Genomic DNA, 26266 nt, shown 5'->3' with positions numbered 1-26266 from the left:
CCTAATCGGTAGACTAATCGGTAGCCTAGTCAGTAGCCTAATCGGTAGCCTAGTCAGTAGCCTGGTCAGTAGCTAATCCGTAGACTAGTCAGTAGCCTAATCAGTAGCCTAGTCAGTAGCCTAATCAGTAGCTTAATCAGTAGCGTAGTCAGTAGCCTAGTCAGTAGCCTAATCAGTTGCCTAGTCGGTAGCCTAGTCGGTAGCCTAGTCAGTAGCCTAGTCAGTAGCCTAGTCAGTAGCCTAGTCAGTAGTTAATCAGTAGCTAATCAGTATCCTTATCAGTAGCCTAGTCAGTAGCCTAATCAGTAGCTAATCAGTATCCTAGTCGGTAGCCTAGTCGGTAGCCTAGTCGGTAACCTAATCGGTAGCCTAATCGGTAGCCTAGTCAGTAGCCTAATCGGTAGCCTAGTCAGTAGCCTGGTCAGTAGCTAATCCGTAGACTAGTCAGTAGCCTAATCAGTAGCCTAGTCAGTAGCCTAATCAGTAGCCTAGTCAGTAGCCTAGTCAGTAGCCTAATCAGTAGCCTAATCAGTAGCTAATCAGTAACCTAATCAGTAGCCTAATCAGTAGCCTAATCAGCAGCTAATCAGTAGTTAATCAGTAGCCTAGTCAGTAGTTAATCAGTAGCTAATCAGTAGCCTAATCAGTAGCCTAATCAGTAGCCTAGTTGGTAGTTAATCAGTAGCCTAGTCAGTAGTTAATCAGTAGCTAATCAGTAGCCTAATCAGTAGCCTAGTCAGTAGCCTAATCAGTAGCCTAGTCAGTAGCCTAATCAGCAGCTAATCAGTAGTTAATCAGTAGCCTAGTCAGTAGCCTAGTCAGTAGCCTAATCAGTAGCCTAATCAGTAGCCTAATCAGTAGCCTAATCAGTAGCGTAGTCAGTAGCCTAGTCAGTAGCCTAATCAGTAGCCTAGTCGGTAGCCTAGTCAGTAGCCTAGTCAGTAGCCTAGTCAGTAGCCTAGTCAGTAGTTAATCAGTAGCTAATCAGTATCCTAATCAGTAGCCTACTCAGTAGCCTAGTCAGTAGCCTAATCAGTAGCCTAATCAGTAGCTAATCAGTAACCTAATCAGTAGCCTAATCAGCAGCTAATCAGTAGTTAATCAGTACCCTAGTCAGTAGCCTAATCAGTAGCCTAGTCAGTAGCCTAATCAGTAGTTAATCAGCAGCTAATCAGTAGTTAATCAGTAGCCTAGTCAGTAGCCTAATCAGTAGCCTAGTCAGTAGCCTAATCAGTAGTTAATCAGTAGCCTAATCAGTAGCGTAGTCAGTAGCCTAGTCAGTAGCCTAATCAGTAGCCTAGTCAGTAGCCTAGTCAGTAGCCTAGTCAGTAGTTAATCAGTAGCTAATCAGTATCCTAATCAGTAGCCTAGTCGGTTGCCTAGTCAGTTGCCTAGTCAGTTGCCTAGTCAGTAGCCTAGTCAGTAGCCTAGTCAGCAGCTAATCAGTATCCTAGTCAGTAGCCTAATCGGTAGCCTAGTCGGTAGCCTTGTCAGTAGCCTAATCGGTAGCCTAGTCAGTAGCTAATCAGTAGCCTAGTCAGTAGCTAATCAGTAGCCTAGTCAGTAGCCTAGTCAGTAGTCTAATCAGTAGCCTAATCAGTAACCTAGTCAGTAGCCTAATCAGTAGCCTAGTCAGTAGCCTAATCAGTAGCCTAATCAGTAGCTAATCAGTAACCTAATCAGTAGCCTAATCAGTAGCCTAATCAGCAGGTAATCAGTAGTTAATCAGTAGCCTAGTCAGTAGCCTAATCATTAGCCTAGTCAGTAGCTAATCAGTAGCCTAGTCAGTAGCTAATCAGTAGCCTAGTCAGTAGCCTAGTCAGTAGCCTAATCAGTAGCCTAGTCAGTAGCCTAGTCAGTAGCCTAATCAGTAGCCTAGTCAGTAGCCTAATCAGTAGTTAATCAGTAGCCTAGTCAGTAGCCTAATCAGTAGCCTAATCAGTAGTTAATCAGTAGCCTAATACGTAGCGTAGTCAGTAGCCTAATCAGTAGCCTAGTCGGAAGCCTAGTCAGTAGCCTAGTCAGTAGTTAATCAGTAGCTAATCAGTATCCAAATCAGTAGCCTAGTCAGTAGCCTAGTCAGTAGCCTAGTCTGTAGCCTAGTCAGTAGCCTAATCAGTAGCCTAATCAGTAGCCTAATCAGTAGCCTAATCAGTAGCGTAGTCAGTAGCCTAGTCAGTAGCCTAATCAGTACCCTAGTCGGTAGCCTAGTCAGTAGCCTAGTCAGTAGCCTAGTCCTTAGTTAATCAGTAGCTAATCAGTATCCTAATCAGTAGCCTAGTCAGTAGCCTAATCAGTAGCCTAGTCGGTAGCCTATTCAGTAGCCTAATAAGTAGCCTAGTCAGTAGCCTAATCAGTAGCTAATCAGTATCCTAGTCGGTATCCTAATCGGTAGCCTAGTCGGTAACCTAATCGGTAGCCTAATCGGTAGCCTAGTCAGTAGCCTAATCGGTAGCCTAGTCAGTAGCCTAGTCAGTAGCCTAGTCAGTAGCCTAGTCAGTAGCCTAGTCAGTAGCCTAGTTAGTAGCCTAATCAGTAGCTAATCAGTATCCTAGTCGGTAGCCTAATCGGTAGCCTAGTCGTTAACCTAATCAGTAGCCTAATCAGCAGCTAATCAGTAGTTAATCAGTAGCCTAGTCAGTAGCCTAGTCAGTAGCCTAATCAGTAGCCTAGTCAGTAGCCTAATCAGTAGTTAATCAGTAGCCTAGTCAGTAGCCTAATCAGTAGCCTAATCAGTAGTTAATCAGTAGCCTAATACGTAGCGTAGTCAGTAGCCTAATCAGTAGCCTAGTCGGAAGCCTAGTCAGTAGCCTAGTCAGTAGTTAATCAGTAGCTAATCAGTATCCAAATCAGTAGCCTAGTCAGTAGCCTAGTCAGTAGCCTAGTCTGTAGCCTAGTCTGTAGCCTAGTCAGTAGCCTAATCAGTAGCCTAATCAGTAGCCTAATCAGTAGCGTAGTCAGTAGCCTAGTCAGTAGCCTAATCAGTACCCTAGTCGGTAGCCTAGTCAGTAGCCTAGTCAGTAGCCTAGTCCTTAGTTAATCAGTAGCTAATCAGTATCCTAATCAGTAGCCTAGTCAGTAGCCTAATCAGTAGCCTAGTCGGTAGCCTATTCAGTAGCCTAATAAGTAGCCTAGTCAGTAGCCTAATCAGTAGCTAATCAGTATCCTAGTCGGTATCCTAATCGGTAGCCTAGTCGGTAACCTAATCGGTAGCCTAATCGGTAGCCTAGTCAGTAGCCTAATCGGTAGCCTAGTCAGTAGCCTAGTCAGTAGCCTAGTCAGTAGCCTAGTCAGTAGCCTAGTCAGTAGCCTAGTTAGTAGCCTAATCAGTAGCTAATCAGTATCCTAGTCGGTAGCCTAATCGGTAGCCTAGTCGTTAACCTAATCAGTAGCCTAATCAGCAGCTAATCAGTAGTTAATCAGTAGCCTAGTCAGTAGCCTAATCAGTAGCCTAGTCAGTAGCCTAATCAGTAGCCTAATCAGTAGCGTAGTCAGTAGCCTAGTCAGTAGCCTAGTCAGTAGCCTAGTCAGTAGTTAATCAGTAGCTAATCAATAACCTAATAAGTAGCCTAGTCAGTAGCCTAATCAGTAGCTAATCAGTATCCTAGTCAGTACTAGTCAGTAGCCTAGTCAGTAGCCTAGTCAGTAGCCTAGTCAGTAGCCTAGTCAGTAGCCTAGTAGTAGCCTAATCAGTAGCTAATCAGTATCCTAGTCGGTAGCCTAATCGGTAGCCTAGTCGTTAACCTAATCAGTAGCCTAATCAGCAGCTAATCAGTAGTTAATCAGTAGCCTAGTCAGTAGCCTAATCAGTAGCCTAGTCAGTAGCCTAATCAGTAGCCTAATCAGTAGCGTAGTCAGTAGCCTAGTCAGTAGCCTAGTCAGTAGCCTAGTCAGTAGTTAATCAGTAGCTAATCAATAACCTAATAAGTAGCCTAGTCAGTAGCCTAATCAGTAGCTAATCAGTATCCTAGTCAGTAGCCTAGTCAGTAGCCTAGTCGGTAGCCTAATCGGTAACCTAGTCAGTAACCTAATCGGTAGCCTAGTCAGTAGCCTAATCGGTAGCCTAGTCAGTAGCCTAATCGGTAGCCTAGTCAGTAGCCTAATCGGTAGCCTAGTCAGTAGCCTAATCGGTAGCCAATGCAGTAGCCTAATCGGTAGCCTAGTCAGTAGCCTAATCGGTAGCCTAGTCAGTAGCCTAGTCAGTAGCTAATCAGTAGCCTAGTCAGTAGCCTAGTCAGTAGCCTAATAAGTAGCCTAGTCAGTAGCTTAATCAGTAGCTAATCAGTATCCTAGTCAGTAGCCTAGTCAGTAGCCTAATCAGTAGCCTAGTCGGTAGCCTAATCGGTAGCCTAGTCAGTAGGCTAATCGGTAGCCTCGTCAGTAGCCTAATCGGTAGCCTAGTCAGTAGCCTAGTCAGTAGCTAATCAGTAGCCTAGTCAGTAGCTAATCAGTAGCCTAGTCAGTAGCCTAGTCAGTAGCCTAATCAGTAGCCTTTGCATTTGCTGCATGCATAGACAGACGCATGTATGGCCCAATAGCGTGTGTGGGTTCCCCACTAGCTACCCCAGGAGAGGGTTGTAGAGATTCACTGACTAGGCTACTGACTAGGCCACTGACTAGGCCACTGACTAGGCTACTGACTAGGCTACTGACTAGGCTACTGACTAGGCTACTGATTAGGCTACCGACTAGGCTACTGACTAGGCTACTGACTAGGCTACTGATTACGCTACTGATTAGGCTACTGATTAGGCTACTGATTAACTACTGATTAGGCTACTGATTAGCTACTGATTAACTCCTGATTAGCTACTAGGTAACACAACAATGCGTCTTGATTGTCTTTAGTGTTTCTGTTTGGTTTGGCCTTTATTTTACTACTCAGCAGCCTAATCAGTAGCGTAGTCAGTAGCCTAGTCAGTAGCCTAATCAGTAGACTAGTCGGTAGCCTAGTCAGTAGCCTAGTCAGTAGCCTAGTCAGTAGCCTAGTCAGTAGTTAATCAGTAGCCTAGTCAGTAGCCTAGTCAGTAGCCTAGTCAGTAGCCTAGTCAGTAGCCTAATCAGCAGCTAATCAGTAGCCTAGTTGGTTGCCTAATCGGTAGCCTAGTCGGTAACCTAATCGGTAGCCTAATCGGTAGCCTAGTCAGTAGCCTAATCGGTAGCCTAGTCAGTAGCCTAGTCAGTAGCTAATCCGTAGCCTAGTCAGTAGCTAATCAGTAGCCTAGTCAGTAGCCTAGTCAGTAGCCTAATCAGTAGCCTAATCAGTAGCTAATCAGTAACCTAATCAGTAGCCTAATCAGTAGCCTAATCAGCAGCTAATCAGTAGTTAATCAGTAGCCTAGTCAGTAGCTAATCAGGAGTTAATCAGTAGCCTAGTCAGTAGCTAATCAGGAGTTAATCAGTAGCTAATCAGTAGCCTAATCAGTAGTTAATCAGTAGCCTAATCAGTAGCATAGTTGGTAGTTAATCAGTAGCCTAATCAGTAGCCTAGTCAGTAGCCTAGTCAGTAGTTAATCAGTAGCTAATCAATAACCTAATAAGTAGCCTAGTCAGTAGCCTAATCAGTAGCTAATCAGTATCCTAGTCAGTAGCCTAGTCAGTAGCCTAATCAGTAGCCTAGTCGGTAGCCTAATCGGTAACCTAGTCAGTAGCCTAGTCAGTAGCCTAATCAGTAGCCTAGTCGGTAGCCTAGTCAGTAGCCTAGTCAGTAGCCTAGTCAGTAGCCTAGTCAGTAGCCTAGTCAGTAGCCTAGTCAGTGGCCTAGTCAGTAGCCTAGTCAGTAGCCTAATCAGTAGCTAATCAGTATCCTAGTCAGTAGCCTAGTCAGTAGCCTAATCAGTAGCTAATCAGTATCCTAGTCAGTAGCCTAGTCAGTAGCCTAATCAGTAACCTAATCAATAGCCTAGTCAATAGCCTAGTCAGTAGCCTAGTCAGTAGCCTAATCAATAGCCTAATCAGTTGCCCAATCGGTAGCTAATCAGTAGCCTAGTCAGTAGCCTAGTCAGCAGCCTAGTCAGTAGTTAATCAGTAGCCTAGTCAGTAGCCTAGTCAGTAGCTAATCAGTAGCCTAGTCAGTAGCCTAATCAGTAGCCTAGTCAGTAGTTAATCAGTAGCTAATCAGTAGCTAAACGGTAGCCTAGTCAGTAGCCTAGTCGGTAGCCTAATCGGTAGCCTAGTCGGTAGCCTAGTCGGTAGCCTAGTCGGTCGCCTAGTCAGTAGCCTAATCGGTAGCCTAGTCAGTAGCCTAGTCAGTAGCCTAATCAGTAGCTAATCAGTATCCTAGTCAGTAGCCTAGTCAGTAGCCTAATCAGTAGCTAATCAGTATCCTAGTCAGTAGCCTAGTCAGTAGCCTAATCAGTAACCTAATCAATAGCCTAGTCAATAGCCTAGTCAGTAGCCTAGTCAGTAGCCTAATCAATAGCCTAATCAGTTGCCCAATCGGTAGCTAATCAGTAGCCTAGTCAGTAGCCTAGTCAGCAGCCTAGTCAGTAGCCTAGTCAGTAGTTAATCAGTAGCCTAGTCAGTAGCTAATCAGTATCTAAACGGTAGCCTAGTCAGTAGCCTAATCAGTAGCCTAGTCAGTAGTTAATCAGTAGCTAATCAGTAGCTAAACGGTAGCCTAGTCAGTAGCCTAGTCGGTAGCCTAATCGGTAGCCTAGTCGGTAGCCTAGTCGGTAGCCTAGTCGGTAGCCTAATCGGTAGCCTAGTCGGTAGCCTAATTGGTAGCCTAGTCGGTAGCCTAGGGAGTCGGTAGCCTAGTCGGTAGCCTAATCGGTAGCCTAGTCAGTAGCCTAGTCAGTAGCCTAGTCAGTAGCCTAATCAGTAGCTAATCAGTAGCCTATAGCCAATGTTTTATTATCACAAGCATCAAAACAGTTAGGTATTCCAGTTTGTTATTTATATTGGACATTATTTTTGTCCATGTAGCTTCTGTGACTCATTCGGCTTATATGCGATGCCCAATGAATTAAATATGTCAATGACTGTAGGAAGTCTGTTCTGGAACATGAAGCTATTACAATTGATTTAGTTTTCCATTTGTCATTTTGTAAAAAAGTGCGTCATCCCCTTTCATCTGTTTTGATCGTAACTGTCAAATAGCTTGAAATCCAATCGCTTTCCTTGGTGTTGACTCCGCTTGTATCCTAGGCTGTTTTCCTGTTTCTTTGTTTACCATTCACGTGGCAAAATCACCAACAGGTTTGGGGAGTAACGGATTACACATAATCTGTTACACGTAAGGGATTACAAACGGGATGTAAGGGATGTAAGGATTACAAAAAAATGGTCACTATAATCTGTTATGTTACCAGCAAATATATTATAGTCAGATTACAGATACTTTACAAAAACTAGATGATTACTGCGAGGATTACTTTTAAATTCAGAAAGAATGTTTGCGAAAAAAAAATATTGAAAAAGGCACAAATTTAAATGTGTTCCACCTGAGCGAGTCTGACCACCAATCAGAGACCACTATGTGTTTGATGGATCGTGGGAAAAGAGCAGGAATAGGCTTTTTGTAGACTACAGTCCAAACTATGTCTTCCAATGTGCGACTGCTGTTGGCATCCAAAGATTATCCAACTTGAGTAAACGCTTGGAGGTAAAGGATGACAGCAGTGGTGTAGTCTACGGTGATACGGATAACACTTATTATTGATATCTATCTACATAGCGCATTGATGTGAATCACACTGCTGCTCTCTCATTTAGCTATTTGCGCCTTACGGATTGTGGTTATTGTGGATGGCTGTTCACAAATCTAAATGTCCATTTGAACCCAATAATGGTTGAATTCAAGAAGTTTAAGCTGCCTATGAATTATTGTTTTTGAAACCAGTGGACAGCCAGTGAAAAATGTGCTCTTGCAACAGCTGCATAATGTGGATCCCAGCCTATAGAATAACAGCTGCATAGTGTGGATCCCAGCCTATAGAATAACAGCTGCATAGTGTGGATCCCAGCCTATAGAATAACAGCTGCATAGTGTGGATCCCAGCCTATAGAATAAAAGTGGGGCTTTTATTGCTCAATCTAGTTCATGCTGATAAAAACATAAATCCATAGGTCTAATGGACACATGATCAAACTTGCACACTTTTGATAGACTTAAAGGGGCAATCTGTAGTTGCTACATGCATTTATAGATTATATATATATCCATTGATTCTTGAAGAATATAACTTATAAATGCCTCATCAGCTTAGTTCAACTGTCACTCCATCAGAACCCAAAATATAAGCTTGTTTTAGTCCACTGTTTGTAAACATTGTAAATGTAAACAAACGCTGTATAGCCTCATAACATGGTTAAAACAAGAATTATTATATAATGGATGGTCAGTCCTTGCATTCATAGCTCTGTTTTTTAATCTGAGAGTAGTTACATTTCTCCAGGCCCATCTCTCAGCTTTTTACCAAAACAGAGGCGGGGCGACCGTTTTGTTATTGTTTCATCTGTGGATTTGCCCTTTAAACAGCTGCATATTATCTAGGTATCACAGTGTCACCAACAAAAAGGTAAACAATAGGCCTATAGAAAATGACTCGGTACCGGTACCCCCTGTATAAAGCCTCGTTACTGTTATGTTATTGTGTTACTTTTTATTATTTTGTACTTTAGTTTATTTGGTAAATATTTTCGTAACTCTTCTTGAACTGCATTGTTGGTTAAGGGCTTGTAAGTTACCATTTCACGGTAAGGTTTACACTTGTTGTATTCGGGGCATGTGAACAATAAAGTTTGATTTGATTTCAAATGCAGCATATGGCATTCATTTTTCACATGCACATTTCAGTAGAGCTCAAAGCATGCCATTCCATGAGCGGAACATTTATTTTTCAACTCGAATCAATGAGCCCAATCAGTCCTCCATGAAAACACAATCATAAACAACAAAGTAGGTGCTGGCTAATAAGTCCTTAGTTTTTGGGTCATGCTCAGCAAAAACAATTTGGCTAATCTATACTTCCATATTTGTAAGTCCTATTCTTGAAGATCAAGGGGTATAACATTTATTGGAATGACGGGAATTCTGATAGACTTTGGTTTGTAATGTAAAGATATCATTTAATCGTATTATTATATGTAGTAGAAACCGATTGCCAGCTATGTAAACGTTTTAACATTGATTTATCCTGCAATAGATGTTGTTCAATTGGTAACATACATGTTTGTTTTCTTCTAAAGCCTCTTAAGGGGAAAGTAATCTAAAAGTAACTGAATGTAATCAGATTACGTTGAGTTTGGGGTAATCCAAAAGTTACGTTACTGATGACAAATTTTGGACAGGTAACTAGTAACTGTAACGGATTACATTTAGAAAGTAACTTAGCCAACCCTGGTCACTAACGGCGATGGTAAACTAATCTTCTTCTAATGTTTGGGCTGTATCCTCATCCGGCCGTGATCGGGAGTCCCATAGGGACCACAGTTGGTCCAGCGTCAGCCGAGTTTGGCCGGGGTAAGCCGTCCTTGTAAAATAAAGGTTAAATTTAGAAATAAAAAAATAGTTTGAACATGCAGTACATTTTCAAAAATGCAAACGCAATGTGTGTAGTGAAATATTTCCATGTTGAAGCCAATAATCAAACATGTTTGTTGCGAGATGCCTATTGTTGGGTTAGTGCTTGACACCATGATAAACTCAGTTCCTGATGATGGCTCATTGTATTGGGCAGCTTCAACCTGCCGTCTTTGATTCATTTCTTTCCACCTCTTTCTTTCCCATCCTTGCCTCTTTTTACCTCAATCTTTCACAAGGCAGGAAATTCGCTTGTCCTCCTCTCTACTAGAGGCTGTTCTCCTACTAATCTCACTGTAACCCCCCTCCAGGTCTCTGTTCTCCTACTAATCTCACTGTAACCCCCCTCCAGGTCTCTGTTCTCCTACTAATCTCACTGTAACCCCCTCCAGGTCTCTGTTCTCCTACTAATCTCACTGCAACCCCCCTCCAGGTCTCTGTTCTCCTACTAATCTCACTGCAAACCCCCTCCAGGTCTCTGTTCTCCTACTAATCTCACTGTAACCCCCCTCCAGGTCTCTGTTCTCCTACTAATCTCACTGTAACCCCCCTCCAGGTCTCTGTTCTCCTACTAATCTCACTGTAACCCCCCTCCAGGTCTCTGTTCACTACTTTGTTTCCTTTCCTGTCTCCTTTCCTCCAACCCTACCCACTCAGCCCCTACCCAGATTCCCTCTCTCTCTCTTCCTCTATCCTATCATTTGTCCCTTCTGCTAAATTCTTCTCCCTCCTGTCTCCTGCTTATGTATCTTCGACCCTACTCTCGTCCCTTTCTGCATCCTATGACTTGCATTGTTCCCATTCCTGCCGGCCGGCTTGTCCTTCCCCTCCTGCTCTGTGGCTGAGTGACTCCTTGCGAGCTGACAGAACAGGGCTGCGGGCAGCAAAGGAAAATGGAGGAAACTAAACTTTCGGAGGATTTATCATCCAAGACACTTTCCATCCGCTCCTCATTCACTCTGCCTATTGCGTCCACTGGTCCCACTCACAGAACTACCCCACACCTTGACCACTTTCTCCCCTTTCTCTCCAGATTAAATTCTGTAACTAGTGAGGTCTGGCCGCCCAACAACCTGCCCACTCGACCTCATCACATCCTCCCTTCTCCAGACCATCTCTGGAGAACTTCTCCCATTCCTCACTTCCCTCATCCCTTCTCCAGACCATCTCTGGAGACCTTCTCCCATTCCTCACTTCCCTCATCCCTGACCCCTGACTGAGTCCCCTCTGACTTTAAAATGTCCAGAGTCACCCCTCCTCAAGAAACCAACACTCAATCCCTCGGATGTCAAAAACTACAGACCGGTATCCTTTTTTTTCTTTCTTTTGAAAACACTTGAGCGTGCTGTCTCTGACAAACTTTCTTGCTATGTCTCTCAGAATTATCTTCTGGACCCTAACCAGTCAGGTTTCAAGACGGGTCACTCAACCCGAGACTGCTCTTCTTTGTGTCACGGAGGCTCTGCTCACTGCCAAAGCTGACTTTCTTTCCTCTGTTCTCATACTCCTAGATCTTTCCGCTGCCTTCAACACTGTGAACCATCAGATCCTCCTCTCCGCCGTCACAAGGGTCGGGCGTCTCAGACTCTGCACACTCTTGGAATATGGGATTATAATGATAACAGAACTATATGAGTTTTTATTTTGAATTTCGTTGTCACACATTGAGATTCTTGGTTGCAACTACGATTCGTAAATGTGCAATTTAATTTTGCACACTTGTATCCTGATGAGTGAAAGATTTAAGAACTTGTAATTTGACATTTGAATACATTAAATAAGATTTGCAAGCATAATCTATTTTCAGAATTATTATAAATTAGTTTACAAGTATGAATATTTTGCTGTGAATCAAAAAATTACTGACACTTACTGATATTGAATCTACATGCATTCTCTCACTGTCGTCATGTTAACAAGAGATTCGTAAACTTGAAGAAAGTTTTGTAAATTTGTAAACAGAGATTCGTAAACTTGTAGAAAGTTTTGTAAATTTGTAGACGAGATTCGTAAACTTGTAGAAAGTTTTGTAAATTTGTAGACAAGAGATTCGTAAACTTGTAGAAAGTTTTGTAAATATGTAGACAAGAGATTCGTAAACTTGTAGAAAGTTTTGTAAATTTGTAAACAAGAGATTCGCAAGTAACATTTTTTTTATCTGAGCAGCTCTGGGGGCAGGACATTTTACTACCTGACCAATCAGTTTCCTCTGTCCAAACCACAGACATCTAACCATTGGCTGGATTGTTCCATCAATTAAATCTCAGGAAGTAGATAACCAGATGAGGAAGAGGAAAATAAAACCCCAACAATCTACTTCAAGGTAAAAGTCTCTTTTATCCATATATATCGATTATTTTTTTTGTGTGTGTGAAAAGGCATGACAGTAGTTCGCTTATCATGTGAAATATAAATGTATATTTCATACGAACTCCTAACTATTGCGTTAGCTATCTGGCCTCTGCCATTCATCATAGCTTTATCAGACTGCTTTAGTTGCAAGAGGAAAACAAATATAATTGTTAGTTAATAACCATCGGATTGATAAAGCTGCTAAATGCCGTTAGCTAGATAGATGGCTAGCTAGATTGAACCTGCTGGGGGAAAGCTAGCTAGTTACCTCCCACCATCATCACTGCATTGTAGCTAATGTTAGTAACGTTTCTAGAAAATAAAAAGGATATATTTGCTCTATCTATATTTTAACGACATGTTGATGACTTTTGAACACTTTTTGTCAAACTACTTCATTCCACTACCAGTTTATTTATTAGTTGGTGACTGAAAAAGTTACATTCTCAATTTGACAGCAAATAGATTAGCTAGTTAAAAGTAAATGGTGACAACTTGATCAAGTTTATGAATATGTAAAAAAAAAAAAAGTTGTGGTTCCCAGCAACTTGAACCAGCACTGAAATTTGAGCAGTGAGATGAATTTCTTCCCCCTCTCCTCTTTTACTCAGGTTGAAGCACATCCTTAACACCCAGACAGACATCAGGTAAAACATCTTGGAGATTATTCACAAGGTTAGATGGAGAATAATGTGTGGATCTTATTTCTATCATTCAGAATTGTAGGAAAACGTGTAACTTGGAAAGCTCATTCATTAACACAGACGTGGGTGGTTTCTGTCCCAGGGGAATCAACTGTGGCAAGTTTTTTTGGTTCAATTTAGAATTTATTTGAATGGTAAATAATGTATTGTACTTTTGGAGTCACTTTATTTGTAAATAACAATAGAATGCTTCTAAACACTAATACATTAATTGGGATGCTAGCATGAATTATCGTGAATAATGATGAATGGGAAAGTTACAGACGCATAAATATCATACCTCCAAGACATGCTAACCTCTCACCATTAAAATAACAGGGGAGGTTAGCAATTTATATCATACCTCCAAGACATGTTAACCTCTCACCATTACAATAACAGGGGAGGTTAGCATTTTATATCATACCCCCAAGACATGCTAACCTCTCACCATTACAATAACAGGGGAGGTTAGCGTTTTATATCATACCCCCAAGACATGCTAACCTCTCACCATTACAATAACAGGGGAGGTTAGCATTTTATATCATACCCATCAAGACATGCTAACCCCTCACCATTACAATAACAGGGGAGGTTAGCATTTTATATCATAACCCCAAGACATGCTAACCTCTCCCCATTACAATAACAGAGGTTGGGGGGTGATATTTGTGCGTCTGTAACCTTTGCACTCATAATTTTTCACAATTCATTCAGGATGATCGGTAATCATGGTATCATCCACATTAATGTAGAAGTGTTTAGAAACATATTCTTATTTACAATAAAAGTGACTACAAAAAGTGCCGTAATTTCTAAACGGTTCACCCAATATGGATGAAAATACCCTCATATTAAAGCTGACAGTCTGCACTTTAACCTCAGTCATTGTATCATTTCAAATCCAAAGTGCTGGAGTATAAAGCCAAAACAACAACAAATTCATTGTCCTAATACTTGGATCTCATTGTATGTAATAAAATATGCATGACTTAGCATTCAGTACCTCTATCCATCTCTTTACAGGTGCTACAGAGGCAGAATATTCAGCTTTCAGCCTTCTGACCACCTACCTGCGATCTCTCCAGATCCTTCTGACCACCTACCTGCGATCTCTCCACATCCTTCTGATCACCTACCTGCGATCTCTCCACAGCCTTCTGACCAACTACCTGCGATCTCTCCACAGCCTTCTGACCATCTACCTCCGATCTCTCCACAGCTTTCTGACCACCTACCTGCGATCTCTCCACATCCTTCTGACCACCTACCTGTGATCTCTCCAGATCCTTCTGACCACCTACCTGCGATCTCTCCACAGCCTTCTGACCACCTACCTGCGATCTCTCCACAGCCTTCTGACCACCTACCTGCGATCTCTCCTGATCCTTCTGACCACCTACCTGCGATCTCTCCACAGCCTTCTGACCACCTACCTGCGATCTCTCCTGATCCTCGATATCCCAGACAAGACAGGCAGCCCAAGTCTGATCTTTTTTCCACTAATTTGACCAATCAGATCAGCACTGAAAAAGATCTGATGTGATTGGTCAAAATACCAATTAGTGGAAAGAATATCAGAATTGGGCTGCCTGTCTCAACGCAGCCAGAGACAAGGGACTATACTATAAGTCAGTCCTTATGTTTGAAGCAGTTTTCTATGAATTTGAGTGGTTACATACAGTACATGTTAAATGATCAGGAGACTCTTGCTGTAAACAAAGGGACGGTACCACTGAAATCCCCAGTATTCAGGCAGGCTGCTTGAAGAAGATGTGTCACCATCCAGGCCCTTGTCACAGCAGTGGCCTGATGGAGAGATGACAATAAATAGATGACGTCCCTTTCATCACCAAAGACGTGTTAGTATTTACTGTACATGTATGTTGCTGAACATAAATTGACATCCAATATCCAGTTCATAAGCATTGACTGTAACACCTCTAGGGTCCTGTGGTGGTCTGCTAGCGTGTTGCTTTCTAGTGATCTGACTCCCTCTCCACCTGAAATGCAATGACAACAAAAACATGAATAACAATAAGCTTAGCCGGTAACTTGGCTAAGTAGGCTAATTAAACACTCATGTTTATGAGGGCTCCCGAGTGGTGCAGAGGTCTAAGGCATTGCATCTCAGTGCTAGAGGTGTCACTACCGACCCTGGTTCGATTCCAGGCTGTATCACAACCGACCGTGATTGGGAGTCCCATAGGGCAGCGCACAATTGGCCCAGCATCGTCTGGGTTTGGCCCGGGGTAGGCTGTCATTGTAAGTAAGAATTTGTAACTGACTTGCCTAGTTAAATAAAAATGTGCACATCAGCCAAATGATACCAGCCAATAGCCTATTTGCTGTGAAATTAGAAGGTCCATTTTTCTTTCCAACTTCTTTCAGTCAACAATTAAATCAATAAACAGGAAGTGGAAGGAAGTAGTTTGACAAGTGTTCAAAAGTCAGTAACAAATATAGCTAGCATATACACTACCGTTCAAAAGCTTGGGATCACTTAGAAATGTCCTTGTTTTTGAAAGAAAAGCTATTTTTATATTCATTAAAATAACATCAAATTGATCAGAAATACAGTGTAGACATTGTTAATGTTGTTAATGACTATTGTAGCTGGAAACGGCAGATTTTTAATGGAATATCTACATAGGCGTACAGAGGCCCATTATCAGTAACCATCACTCCTGTGTTCCAATGGCACGTTGTGTTAGCTAATCCTAGTTGATCATTTTAAAAGGCTACCTGATCATTAGAAAACTCTTTAGCAATTAAGTTAGCACAGCTGTAAACTGTTGTTCTGATTAAAGAAGCAATAAAACTGGCCTTCTTTAGACTAGTTGAGTATCTGGAGCATCAGCATTTGTGGGTTCGATTACAGTCTCAAAATGGCCAGAAACAAAGACCTTTCTTCTGAAACTCGTCAGTCTATTCTTGTTCTGAGAAATGAAGGCTATTCCATGCAAGAAATTTCCAAGAAACTGAAGATCTCGTACAACGCTGTGTACTACTCCCTTCACAGAACAGCACAAACTGTCTCTAACCAGAATTGAAAGAGGAGTGGGAGGCCCCGGTGCACAACTGAGCGAGAGGACAAGTACATTATAGTGTCTAGTTTGAGAAACAGACGCCTCACAAGTCCTCAACTGGCAGCTTCATTAAATAGTACCCGCAAAACACCAGTCTCAACGTCAACAGCGAAGAGGCGACTCCGGGATGCTGGCCTTCTAGGCAGAGTTCCTCTGTCCAGTCTCAACGTCAACAGCGAAGAGGCAACTCCGGGATGCCGGCCCCGAGTGATGCAGGAAGTAGTTAGGCAGATGGTTTCAATAAGATGGTTAACTAGCAAATATGTTTGTTTTCGCCTCGCATCTAAAGCTGATTGATAAAGCTAACCAGTTGATAGTAAAGCTTGTATGAATGTCAGAGGCCAGCTAGCTAATGTAATATTTACCTTTATTTAACTAGGCAAGTCAGTTAAGAGCAAATTCTTATTTACAATGACGGCTTACCCCGGCCAATTTTGGACCACCCTACGGGACTCCCAATCACAGCCGGATGTGATGCAGCCTGGATTCAAACCAGGCACTGCAGTGACGCCTCTTGTACTGAGATGTAGGGTCTTAGACCGCTGTGCCACTCAGGAGCCCAATAGTTGCTGTCAATGCAATGGCTGGTCTGGAGTTCCTCCGAAAAGTACAATTATATTTCACATGATAAGAAAACTACAGTCATGACATCACAAAAAAAAATCTGTTCACACAGATAAACGAGACGATTACGTTCAAGTAGATCGTTTTATTTTACTCATCCTCTATTACCCATGTGGGTAGCTACTTCCTGAGATTTGATTGATGGAACAATCCAGCCAATGTTTAGGCGAATGTGTTTTTGACAGATGGAACTGATTGGTCAGGAGTAAAAGCTCCTGCCCCCAGGTCAAATAAACATTTTTACTTGCAAATGTTTTTCTACAAACTTACTAAACTTTCTACAATTTTTTTTTTTTTAGAATCTCTTGGTAACGTGACGACAGTGACAGAACTCACAAGCGCATGCAGCTTCAAAATCTGCAAGTGTATTTTTGATTAACATCAGAATATTCATACATGTAAATGAATTTGTAATAATTCAAAGCCTATTGAATGCATTCAAATGTCAAATTATAAGTTTTATACCCATTGTTAAATCTTTCACACCTCATGATACAAGCTTGAAAAATAAAATTACACACGAATCGTAGTTGCAACCACAAATCGAAATGTGCGACCAGGAAATTCAAAATACAAATTCACGTAGTTCTGTCATCATTATAATCCCTTATTAGAAATGCATCCTACCTGGCAGGCCGCTCTAATCTCTGTCTGCACCATGTACTCTCACAACTGGTGTCCCCCAGGGCTCGGTTCTAGTCCCTCTCCTCTTCTCTCTATACACACAGTCACTTGGCTCCGTCATATCCTCACATGGTCTCTTCTATCATTACTATTTGGATGACACTCAACTACTTTTCTCCTTTCCCCTTCTGACACCCAGGTGGCCTGGCAGAAGTCTCAGCTTGGATGTCGGCCCACCACCTCAAGGTTAACAAGACAGAGTTACTCTTCCTCCCAGGGTAGGCCGGCCCTCTCCAAGACCTCTCCATCACGGTTGACAGCTCCACGTTGTCCCCCTCCCACAGAGTGCAAAGAACCTTGGCGTGACCCTGAACAGGACAACACCCTGTCGTTCTCTGCAAACATCAATCCAGTGACTCGCTCCTGCAGGTTCATGCTCTACAACATCCGTAGAGTACGACCCTACCTCACACAGGAAGTGAAACATCCGTAGAGTACGACCCTACCTCACACAGGAAGCGGAACATCCGTAGGGTACGTCCCTACCTCACACAGGAAGAGGAACATCTGTAGAGTACGTCCCTACCTCACACAGGAACCAGTCCTGTCTGGACCCCTGCAACTCGCTGTTGGCTGGGCACCCCGCTTGTGCCATCAAACCTCTGCAGATTATCCAGAATTCCATAGCCCGCCTGATGTTCAACCTTCCCAAGTTCTTTCATGTCACCCCCACTCCTCCGCACACTCCACTGGCTTCCAGGAAGGTGAACCTTCGCCCCCAGTCTGAGGTCTTGAGTGCTCTGGAGCAGGTTTTCATCAAGGACCTCTCCGTATTTTGCTCCGTTCACCTTTCCCTCGATCCTGACTTGTCTCGCAGTCTCTGCCGCTGAAACAAAACCCCACAGCATGATGCTGCCACCACCATGCTTCACCGTAGGGATGGTGCCAGGTTTCCTCCAGATGTGACGCTTGGCATTCAGGGCAGAGTTCAATCTTGGTTTCATCAAACCAGAGAATATTGTTTCTCATGGTCTTAGAGTCCTTTAACTGCCTTTTGGTAAACTCCAAGAGGGCTGTCATGTGCCTTTTTCTGAGGAGTTGCTTCCGTCTGGCCACTCTACCATAAAGGCCTTATTGGTGGAGTGCTGCAGAGATGGTTGTCCTTCTGGAAGGTTATCTCATCTCCACAGAGGAAGTCTGGAGCTCTGTCAGAGTGACCATTGGGTTCTTAGTCACCTCCCTGACCAAGGTCCTTCTCCCCTGATGGCTCAGTTTGGCCAGGTGGCCAGCTCTAGGAAGAGTCTTGGTGGTTCCAAACTTCTTAACTTCAGTAATGATGGAGGCCACTGTGTTCTTGGGGACCTTCAATGCGGCAGAATATTTTTGGTACCTTTCCCCAGATCTGTGCCGTGACACAATCCTGTCTCAGAGCTGTATGGACAATTCCTTCGACCTCATGACTTTGGTTTTTGCTCTGACATGCACTGTTAACTATAGGACCTTATATAGACAGGTATGTGTCTTTCCAAATCATGTCCAATCAATTGAATTTACCACAGGTGGACTCCAATCAAGTTGTAGAAACATCTCAAGGATGATCAATGGAAACAGGATGCACCTGAGCTCAATTTCGAGTCTCATAGCAATGGGTTAGAATACTTATTTAAATAAGATATTTCTGTTTTTATTTTTAATACATTTGCAAAACATGTTATGAACCTGTTTTCACTTTGTCAATATGTAGTATTGTGTGTAGACTGATGAGGAAGTTTTTTAATTTCATCCATTTTAGAATAAGGCTGTAACGTAACAAAATGTGGAAAAAGTCAAGGGGTCTGAATACTTAGCGAATGCTCTGGCCTATGTTTAACAATGTATTTCCATATTGAAGCAATGCAATTAGAATAATGTGGACCGCAAACATTTTCAAAATATTTAGCAAATATGTGTCAGGCTATTTTACGAACTAGGCTATAATAAGCTACCATTCAAATTGGAGTTGATGACAATGCAATAAATAAAACATTGTAAATACACAATTTAAAACAACCACATAATTAGCTATGGAGCATGTTCTTATTGGCCAGTGAGGGGCTAAACCTCGACATACGCACAACTTGTTTATTTTATTTTATATTTATTCATCAAAACACATCTCTTTCGCGCCACCCCCAACTACTGCGGACAAATTCCGGTTGTGAAAATAGAAGAAAATATCTAAAAGTGACTCCAATATCACACAATATATTATTTACAATTAATTTCAATTGGGCACAAAATAATCTGAAACACAACCAAAACTACCTGCAAATGCATCCAACAAGGTTTTTTTTTGAGTCACAAGCTTAGTGTAGTGATTGCGTGCTAGAAATATCGGACCAAATACTAAACTATGACTCCTTCATTTATAAGAATCTTTAAGGGTGTCATTCATTTTGACTGCTACCTTTTTGAGAAAAAAATAATACTACTTGTTTAACAGAATCGCTTTCTCTGAGCAGTAGTATTGTATTGTATTGTATTGTATTGTATTTTATTGTAGTAGTATTAAATAAAATAATTTCCTCATTTTTTTTTGCATACAATTTATCTCAATATTTTCAATATTTCTTTTATACAGGCATTATAGCCTATCTTTATCAAGGGTGTCAATCATTTAAGAAATACAATATTTATTATGTTGTTGTTGTTTACAGGTTGTGTGTGTCTAGCAGAGTGTACTCCTTTATATCTAATAATATTAATATAGATTAATATAATATTTAATATTTTGTTGTTGTTGTTGTTGTTGTTTATAGGTTGTGTGTGTCTAGCAGAGTGTACTCCTGTATACATAATAATATTCATATAGATTAATATAATATTTAATATTTTGTTGTTTCCAGGTTGTTTGTGGCTAGCAGAGTGTATTCCTGTGTATGAGTGTATATATATAATCTTAATGTAACATTTAAAATGTTGTTGTTGTTTACAGGTTGTGTGTGGCTAGCAGAGTGTATTCCTGTATATATATTGTAATATAGATTAATATAATATTTAATATTTATTATGTTGTTGTTGTTTACAGGTTGTGTGTGGCTAGCAGAGTGTATTCCTGTATATATATTTTAATATAGATTAATATAATATTTAATATTTATTATGTTGTTGTTGTTTACAGGTTGTGTGTGGCTAGCAGAGTGTATTCCTGTATATATATTTTAATATAGATTAATATAATATTTAATATTTATTATGTTGTTGTTGTTTACAGGTTGTTTACAGGTTGTGTGTGGCTAGCAGAGTGTATTCCTGTATATATATTTTAATATAATATAATATTTAATATTTTGTTGTTGTTTCCAGGTCGTTTGTGGCTAGCAGAGTGTATTCCTGTGTATATGTGTGTGTGTATGTATGTATATATATATATATATATATATATATATATATATATATATATATATATATATATATATATATATATATATATATATAATAATCTTGTCTAGCAGATCCACTCTGTATGCAGTGCACTCAGAAAGTATTCAAACCCCTTTACTTTTTCCACATTTCGTTACGTTACAGCCTTATTCTAAAATTGATTAATATATTTTTTCCCTCAATTTACACACAATACCCAATAATGACAAAGCAAAATAGGTTTTTAGAAATGTTTGTAAATTTATTAAAAATAAAAAACTGAATTAATACATTTACATAACTATTCAGAACCTTTGTTGATGCACCTTTGGCAACGATTACAGCCTCGAGTCTTCTTGGGTATGACGCTACAAGTTTGCCAAACCTGTATTTGAGGAGGTTCTCCCATTCTTTTCTGTAGATCCTCTCAAGCTCTTTCAGGTTAAATGGGGAGCGTCACTACACAGCTATTTCCAGGTCTCTCCAGAGATGTTCGATCAGGTTCAAGTCTGGGCTCTGGCTGGGCCACTCAAGGACATTCAGAGAATTGTCCCAAAGCCACTCCTGCATTGTCTTGGCTGTGTGCTTAGTGTTGTTGTCCTGTTGGAAGGTGAACCTTCAGCCCCAGTCTGAAGTCCTGAGCGCTCTGGAGCAGGTTTTCATCAACAATCTCTCTGTACTTTGCTCTGTTCATCTTCCACTCGATCCTGACTAGTCTCCCTGCTGCTGAAAAACATCCCCACAGCAAGATGCTGCCACCACCATGCTTCACCGTAGGGATGGTGCCAGGTTTCCTCCAGATGTGATGGTTGGCATTTAGGTCAAAGAATTCAATCTTGGTTTCATCAGACCAGAGAATCTTGTTTCTCATGGTCTGAGAGTCCTTTAGGTACCTTTTGGCAAACTCCAAGCGGGCTGTCATGTGCCTTTTACTGAGGACTGGCTTCAGTCTGGCCACTCTACCATAAAGACCTGATTGGTGGAGTGCTGCAGAGATGGTTGTCCTTCTGGAAGGTTAACCCATCTCCACAGAGGAACTCTGGAGCTCTGTCAGAGTGACCATCGGGTTTTTGGTCACCTCCTTTCTGCTTTTATTGTTAATGATTTTGCAAAAATGTCAAAAACCTGGTTTCACTTTCTCATTAATGGGTTATCGTGTGTAGATTGATGTGAAACAAATATTTAATGAATTTTAGAATAAGGCTATAATTTAACAAAATGTGGAAAAAAGGTCAAGGGGTCTGAATACTTTCAGAATGCACTGTATATAGTAATAATAACGTAATATTTAATAAGTTGATGTTTCCAGGTCGTGTGTGGCTAGCAGAGTGTACTCCAGTCTATGTCCAGTACTTTGTCAAGTTCTTCATCATCGGAGTGACTGTGTTGGTGGTGGCTGTACCTGAGGGGCTGCCGCTCGCTGTCACCATATCACTGGCCTACTCTGTCAAGGTACGTGAGGATGGGTGTGTATGTTTGGGTAAACACTGTACTTGTTTGTTAGAGATCTGAGAGGGTAGAGGAATAACAGTAGCGGGTAGCAAGCAATATGCCGGGAACTTCCAATTGGCCAATCACTAACTCTATCACTAACCCGCTGTCAAATAAGATCTACACAGTTATGTAGTGCATGTCGGGCAATTTGTGATTGAGCCATCCCACACAACAACATACTTCAGTTTACTATAGTACTATATGTAGAATTCTGAGGTTAACTGTAGTATACTGTAGAATCCTATACTTCACACTGTAGTATTCCTCGATGGTGTAGTGCTTCCGTGCCCTCAGAAAGCATTCATACCCCTTTACTTCATCCAACATTTTGTTGTGTTACAGCCTGAATTTAAAATGGATTCAATTGATTATTTTTTCTCTCACCCATCTACACACAATACCCAATAATGACGAAGTAAAAATATGTTTTTACACTTTTTTGCAAATGTATTGAAAATGAAATACAGAAATATTTCATTTACATAAGTATTCACACCCCTGAGTCAATAATTTGTAGAAGCACCTTTGGCGGCGATTACAGATGTGAGTCTTTCTGGGTACGTTTCTAAGAGCTTTCCACACCTGGATGGTGCAATATTTGCACATTATTCTTTAAACAAATTCTTCAAGCTCTGTCAAATTAGTTGTTGATCATTGCTAGACAACCGTTTTCAGGTCTAGCCGTAGATTTTCAAGTAGACTTAAGTCAAAACTGTAACTCGTGAACATGCACTGCCTTCTTGGTAAGCAACTCCAATGTAGATTTGGACTTGTGTTTTACATTTTTTATTTTATTTAAACTTTATTTAACTAGGCAAGTCAGTTAAAACAAAATCTTATTTACAATGATAGCCTAGCCCGGCCAAACCCGGACGACACTGGGCCAATTGTGAGCCGCCCTATGGGACTCCCAATCACGTCTGGTTGTGATACAGCTTGGAATCAAACCAGGGTCTGTAGTGACGCCTCTATCACTGAGATGCTGAGCCACTCGGGAACCCTTTTAAAGTCACCATTGGACTCATAGCGAAATCCCTGAGCGGTTTGCTTTCTCTCCAGCAACTGAGTTAGGAAGGACGCCTGTATCTTTGTAGTGACTGGGTGTATAAAAACACCATCCAAAGTGTAATGAATAACCAACAGGACAACAACCCTAAACACACAGCCAAGACAATGCAGGAGTGGCTTCGGGACAAGTCTATTGAATGTCCTTGACTTCCCAGCCAGAGCCCGGACTTCAACCCGATCGAACATCTCTGGAGACAACTGAAAATAGCTGTGCAGCGATGCTCCCCATCCAACCTGACAGAACTTGAGAGGATCTGCAGAGAAGAATGGGAGAAACTCCCAAAATACAGGTGTGCCAAGCTTGTAGCGTTATACCCAAGAAGACTCAAGACTGTAATTGCTTCCAAAGGTGCTGAACAAAGCACCGAGTAAAGGGTCTGAATACTTATGGAAATATGATATTTCAGCTTTTTATTTTTAATAACTTTGCTAAAATTTCTAAAAACCTGTTTTTGCTTTGTCATTTGGGGGTATTGTGTGTAGATTGAAGGAAAAAAACAATGTAATCAATTTTAGAATAAGGCTGTAACGTAACAAAATGTGGAAAAAGTCAAGGGGTCTGAATAATTTCTAAATGCACTGTATAAAAAAATTGATATTTTAGAAATACAAATGACTTTCCTTAAAGACAGTCACCTTATTGGAGGGCGCTGCCAATAAACTGACTGGACATAATGAACATCTTGAAGATTGTGACATGAATGAACTCACTGACGGTCAAACTCAACACATATCAGACAGAACTATCGACCACACCCCAAACATTTCTTCAAGACAGCATGGCCACAAAATGGTTGCTCACAGGAATAAACCAACAGCAACAACGCCGTACAGCCTACACATACATTTCCTTCATGTCCTCCCTACAAAAGTATACACCTCACACACATGGTTATGGACTCAACTCTGTCAGAAATAGAGATGAAATGTTAGAAAACAATAAAATCCTCTTGACAGAAAAACTGGATTTTCGGTATTTAAAAAAAAAAGTGATGTTTATTAATTATGAAATTATGTTTAATATGAATAACATTCCATCCACTGGGTCATTATGCAGGAAAGGGCTACAGAGCAGGCAGAGCAGGCAGAGCAGGTAGAGCAGGCAGGGCAGAGCAGGTAGAGCAGGTAGAGCAGGCAGAGCAGGCAGAGCAGGTAGAGCAGGCAGAGCAGGTAGAGGCAGAGCAGGTAGAGCAGGTAGAGCAGGCAGAGCAGGCAGAGCAGGTAGAGCAGGCAGAGCAGGTAGAGCAGGCAGAGCAGGCAGAGCAGGCAGAGATACAGTTCAGTCTAAGAGTCTTTCTAGATTCAGGAGACAGAAAGGTGCAAATAATAATGACGGGCAATAACAGCAATAGACATCCGTAACTAATCGGCTGTTAATGGCAATAATCAATGACAATATGCAAATCCAATAAGGATATAAATTGGTAAAGCTATGCATAAATATAGTAGTGGTTAAAGAATGGCCAGATGGGGTGAAATAGCATGCGCCATAGTAGACCAAAGCTATAGCAGGCGGATTTTTTAATGACTACATCGCATGGCAAGTAATATAAAAATATAAAGCTCACAAAAGTAGCAAGCATAGCCATAAAGCAGGCTTAGTTAGCATTACAAAGGCAGCAAGCGTAGCCATAAAGCAGGCTTAGTTAGCATAACAAAGGCAGCAAGCGTAGCCATAAAGCAGGCTTAGTTAGCATAACAAAGGCAGCAAGCGTAGCCATAATGCAGGCTTAGTTAGCATAACAAAGGTAGCAAGCGTAGCCATAAAGCAGGCTTAGTTAGCATAATAAAGGTAGCAAGCATAGCCATAAAGCAGGCTTAGTTAGCATAACAAAGGTAGCAAGCATAGCCATAAAGCAGGCTTAGCTAGCATAACAAAGGTACCAAGCATAGCCATAAAGCAGGCTTAGTTAGCATAACAAAGGCAATACACAAAAAGTGTAACAGTTATCAACATGACCACTAACACTCCAAGTACCAAAGGGAACAGATCAATAGACTCAAAATGGGGGTTTGATTGAGACCTTAGCATTTTGCAGCCATTATACAAAACAAACAACGATGAGAGAGTCCTCTTCTTATTCTCTCTTATAGTAATGTTACGTTTGATTCCCGAAGCATGAGTCGAAATCGCTAAGCAGCTAACTTCGAAGCAGTGTGCCGATGCGTGTGTCACTTTATCAGAAGGACGTCATGAATGATGTCCGAAGTTTTGTTTGATCACCTGCTTTTTCAACTTGTGTTGCAAAATGCGAGATTCCACTGATTTCGCCGTGGTTCCGGTGCTTTCTTTGATTCCAAGCTGCTTTCAAACACGACACCATACTTACAAATAGAAACGTCCCTTTTTCAGGACCCTGTCTTTCATAGATAATTTGTAAAAATCCAAATAACTTCACAGATCTTCATTGTAAAGGGTTTAAACAATGTTTCCCATGCTTGTTCAATGAACCATAAACAATTAATGAACATGCACCTGTGGAACGGTCGTTAAGACACTAACAGCTTGCAGACGGTAGGCAATTAAGGTCACATTTATGAAAACTTAGGACACTAAAAAGGCCTTTCTACTGGCCTTTCTAAAAGACCAAAAGAAAGATGCCAAGGGTCCCTGCTCGTCTGCGTGAACGTGCCTTAGGCATGCTGCAAGGAGGCATGAGGACTGCAGATGTGGCCAGGGCAATAAATTGCAATGTCCGTACTGTGAGACGCCTAAGACAGCACTACAGGGAGACAGGACGGACAGCTGATCGTCCTCGGATCGGTACAGGATCGGTACATCCGAATATCACACCTGCGGGACAGGTACAGGATGGCAACAACAACTGCCTGAGTTACACCAGGAACACACAATCCCTCCATCAGTGCTCAGACTGTCCACAATAGGCTGATAGAGGCTGGACTGAGGGCTTCTAGGCCTGTTGTAAGGCAGGTCCTCACCAGACATCACCGGCAACGTCGCCTATGGGCACAAACCCACCGTCGCTGGACCAGACAGGACTGGCAAAAAGAGCTCTTCACTGACGAGTCGCGGTTTTGTCTCACCAGGGGTAATGGTTGGATTCGCATTTATCGTCGAAGGAATGAGCGTTACACCGAGGCCTGTACTCTGGAGCGGGATTCATTTGGAGGTGGAGGGTCCGTCATGGTCTTGGGCGGTGTGTCACAGCATCATCGGACTGAGCTTGTTGTCATTGCAGGTAATCTCAACGCTGTGTGTTACAGGGAAGACATCCTCCTCCCTCATGTGGTACCCTTCCTGCAGGCTCATCCTGACATGACCCTCCAGCATGACAATGCCACCAGCCATACTGCTCGTTCTGTGTGTGATTTCCTACAAGACAGGAATGTCAGTGTTCTGCCATGGCCAGCAAAGAGCCTGGATCTCAATCCCATTGAGC

General features: G+C 41.7%; 1 protein-coding gene across 1 annotated transcript in view; it reads left to right on the top strand.

Moving 5' to 3' along the window:
* Window positions 1-26266, top strand: part of LOC106593269 (plasma membrane calcium-transporting ATPase 2) — a 335713-nt gene that overhangs the window by 170526 nt on the left and 138921 nt on the right. Inside the window, exon 10 of the mRNA XM_082959776.1 lies at window positions 21613-21755. Coding sequence (XP_082815902.1) covers window positions 21613-21755 — 143 coding nt within the window. The remainder of the gene's footprint in view (window positions 1-21612; window positions 21756-26266) is intronic.

The sequence above is a fragment of the Salmo salar genome, chromosome 13 (assembly GCF_965601325.2).
Source record: "Salmo salar chromosome 13, fSalSal1, whole genome shotgun sequence".
Taxonomy (NCBI): Eukaryota; Metazoa; Chordata; class Actinopteri; order Salmoniformes; family Salmonidae; genus Salmo; species Salmo salar.
The sequence above is the reverse complement of the archived record's forward strand: the minus strand, read 5'-3'. Positions and strand labels throughout refer to the sequence as shown.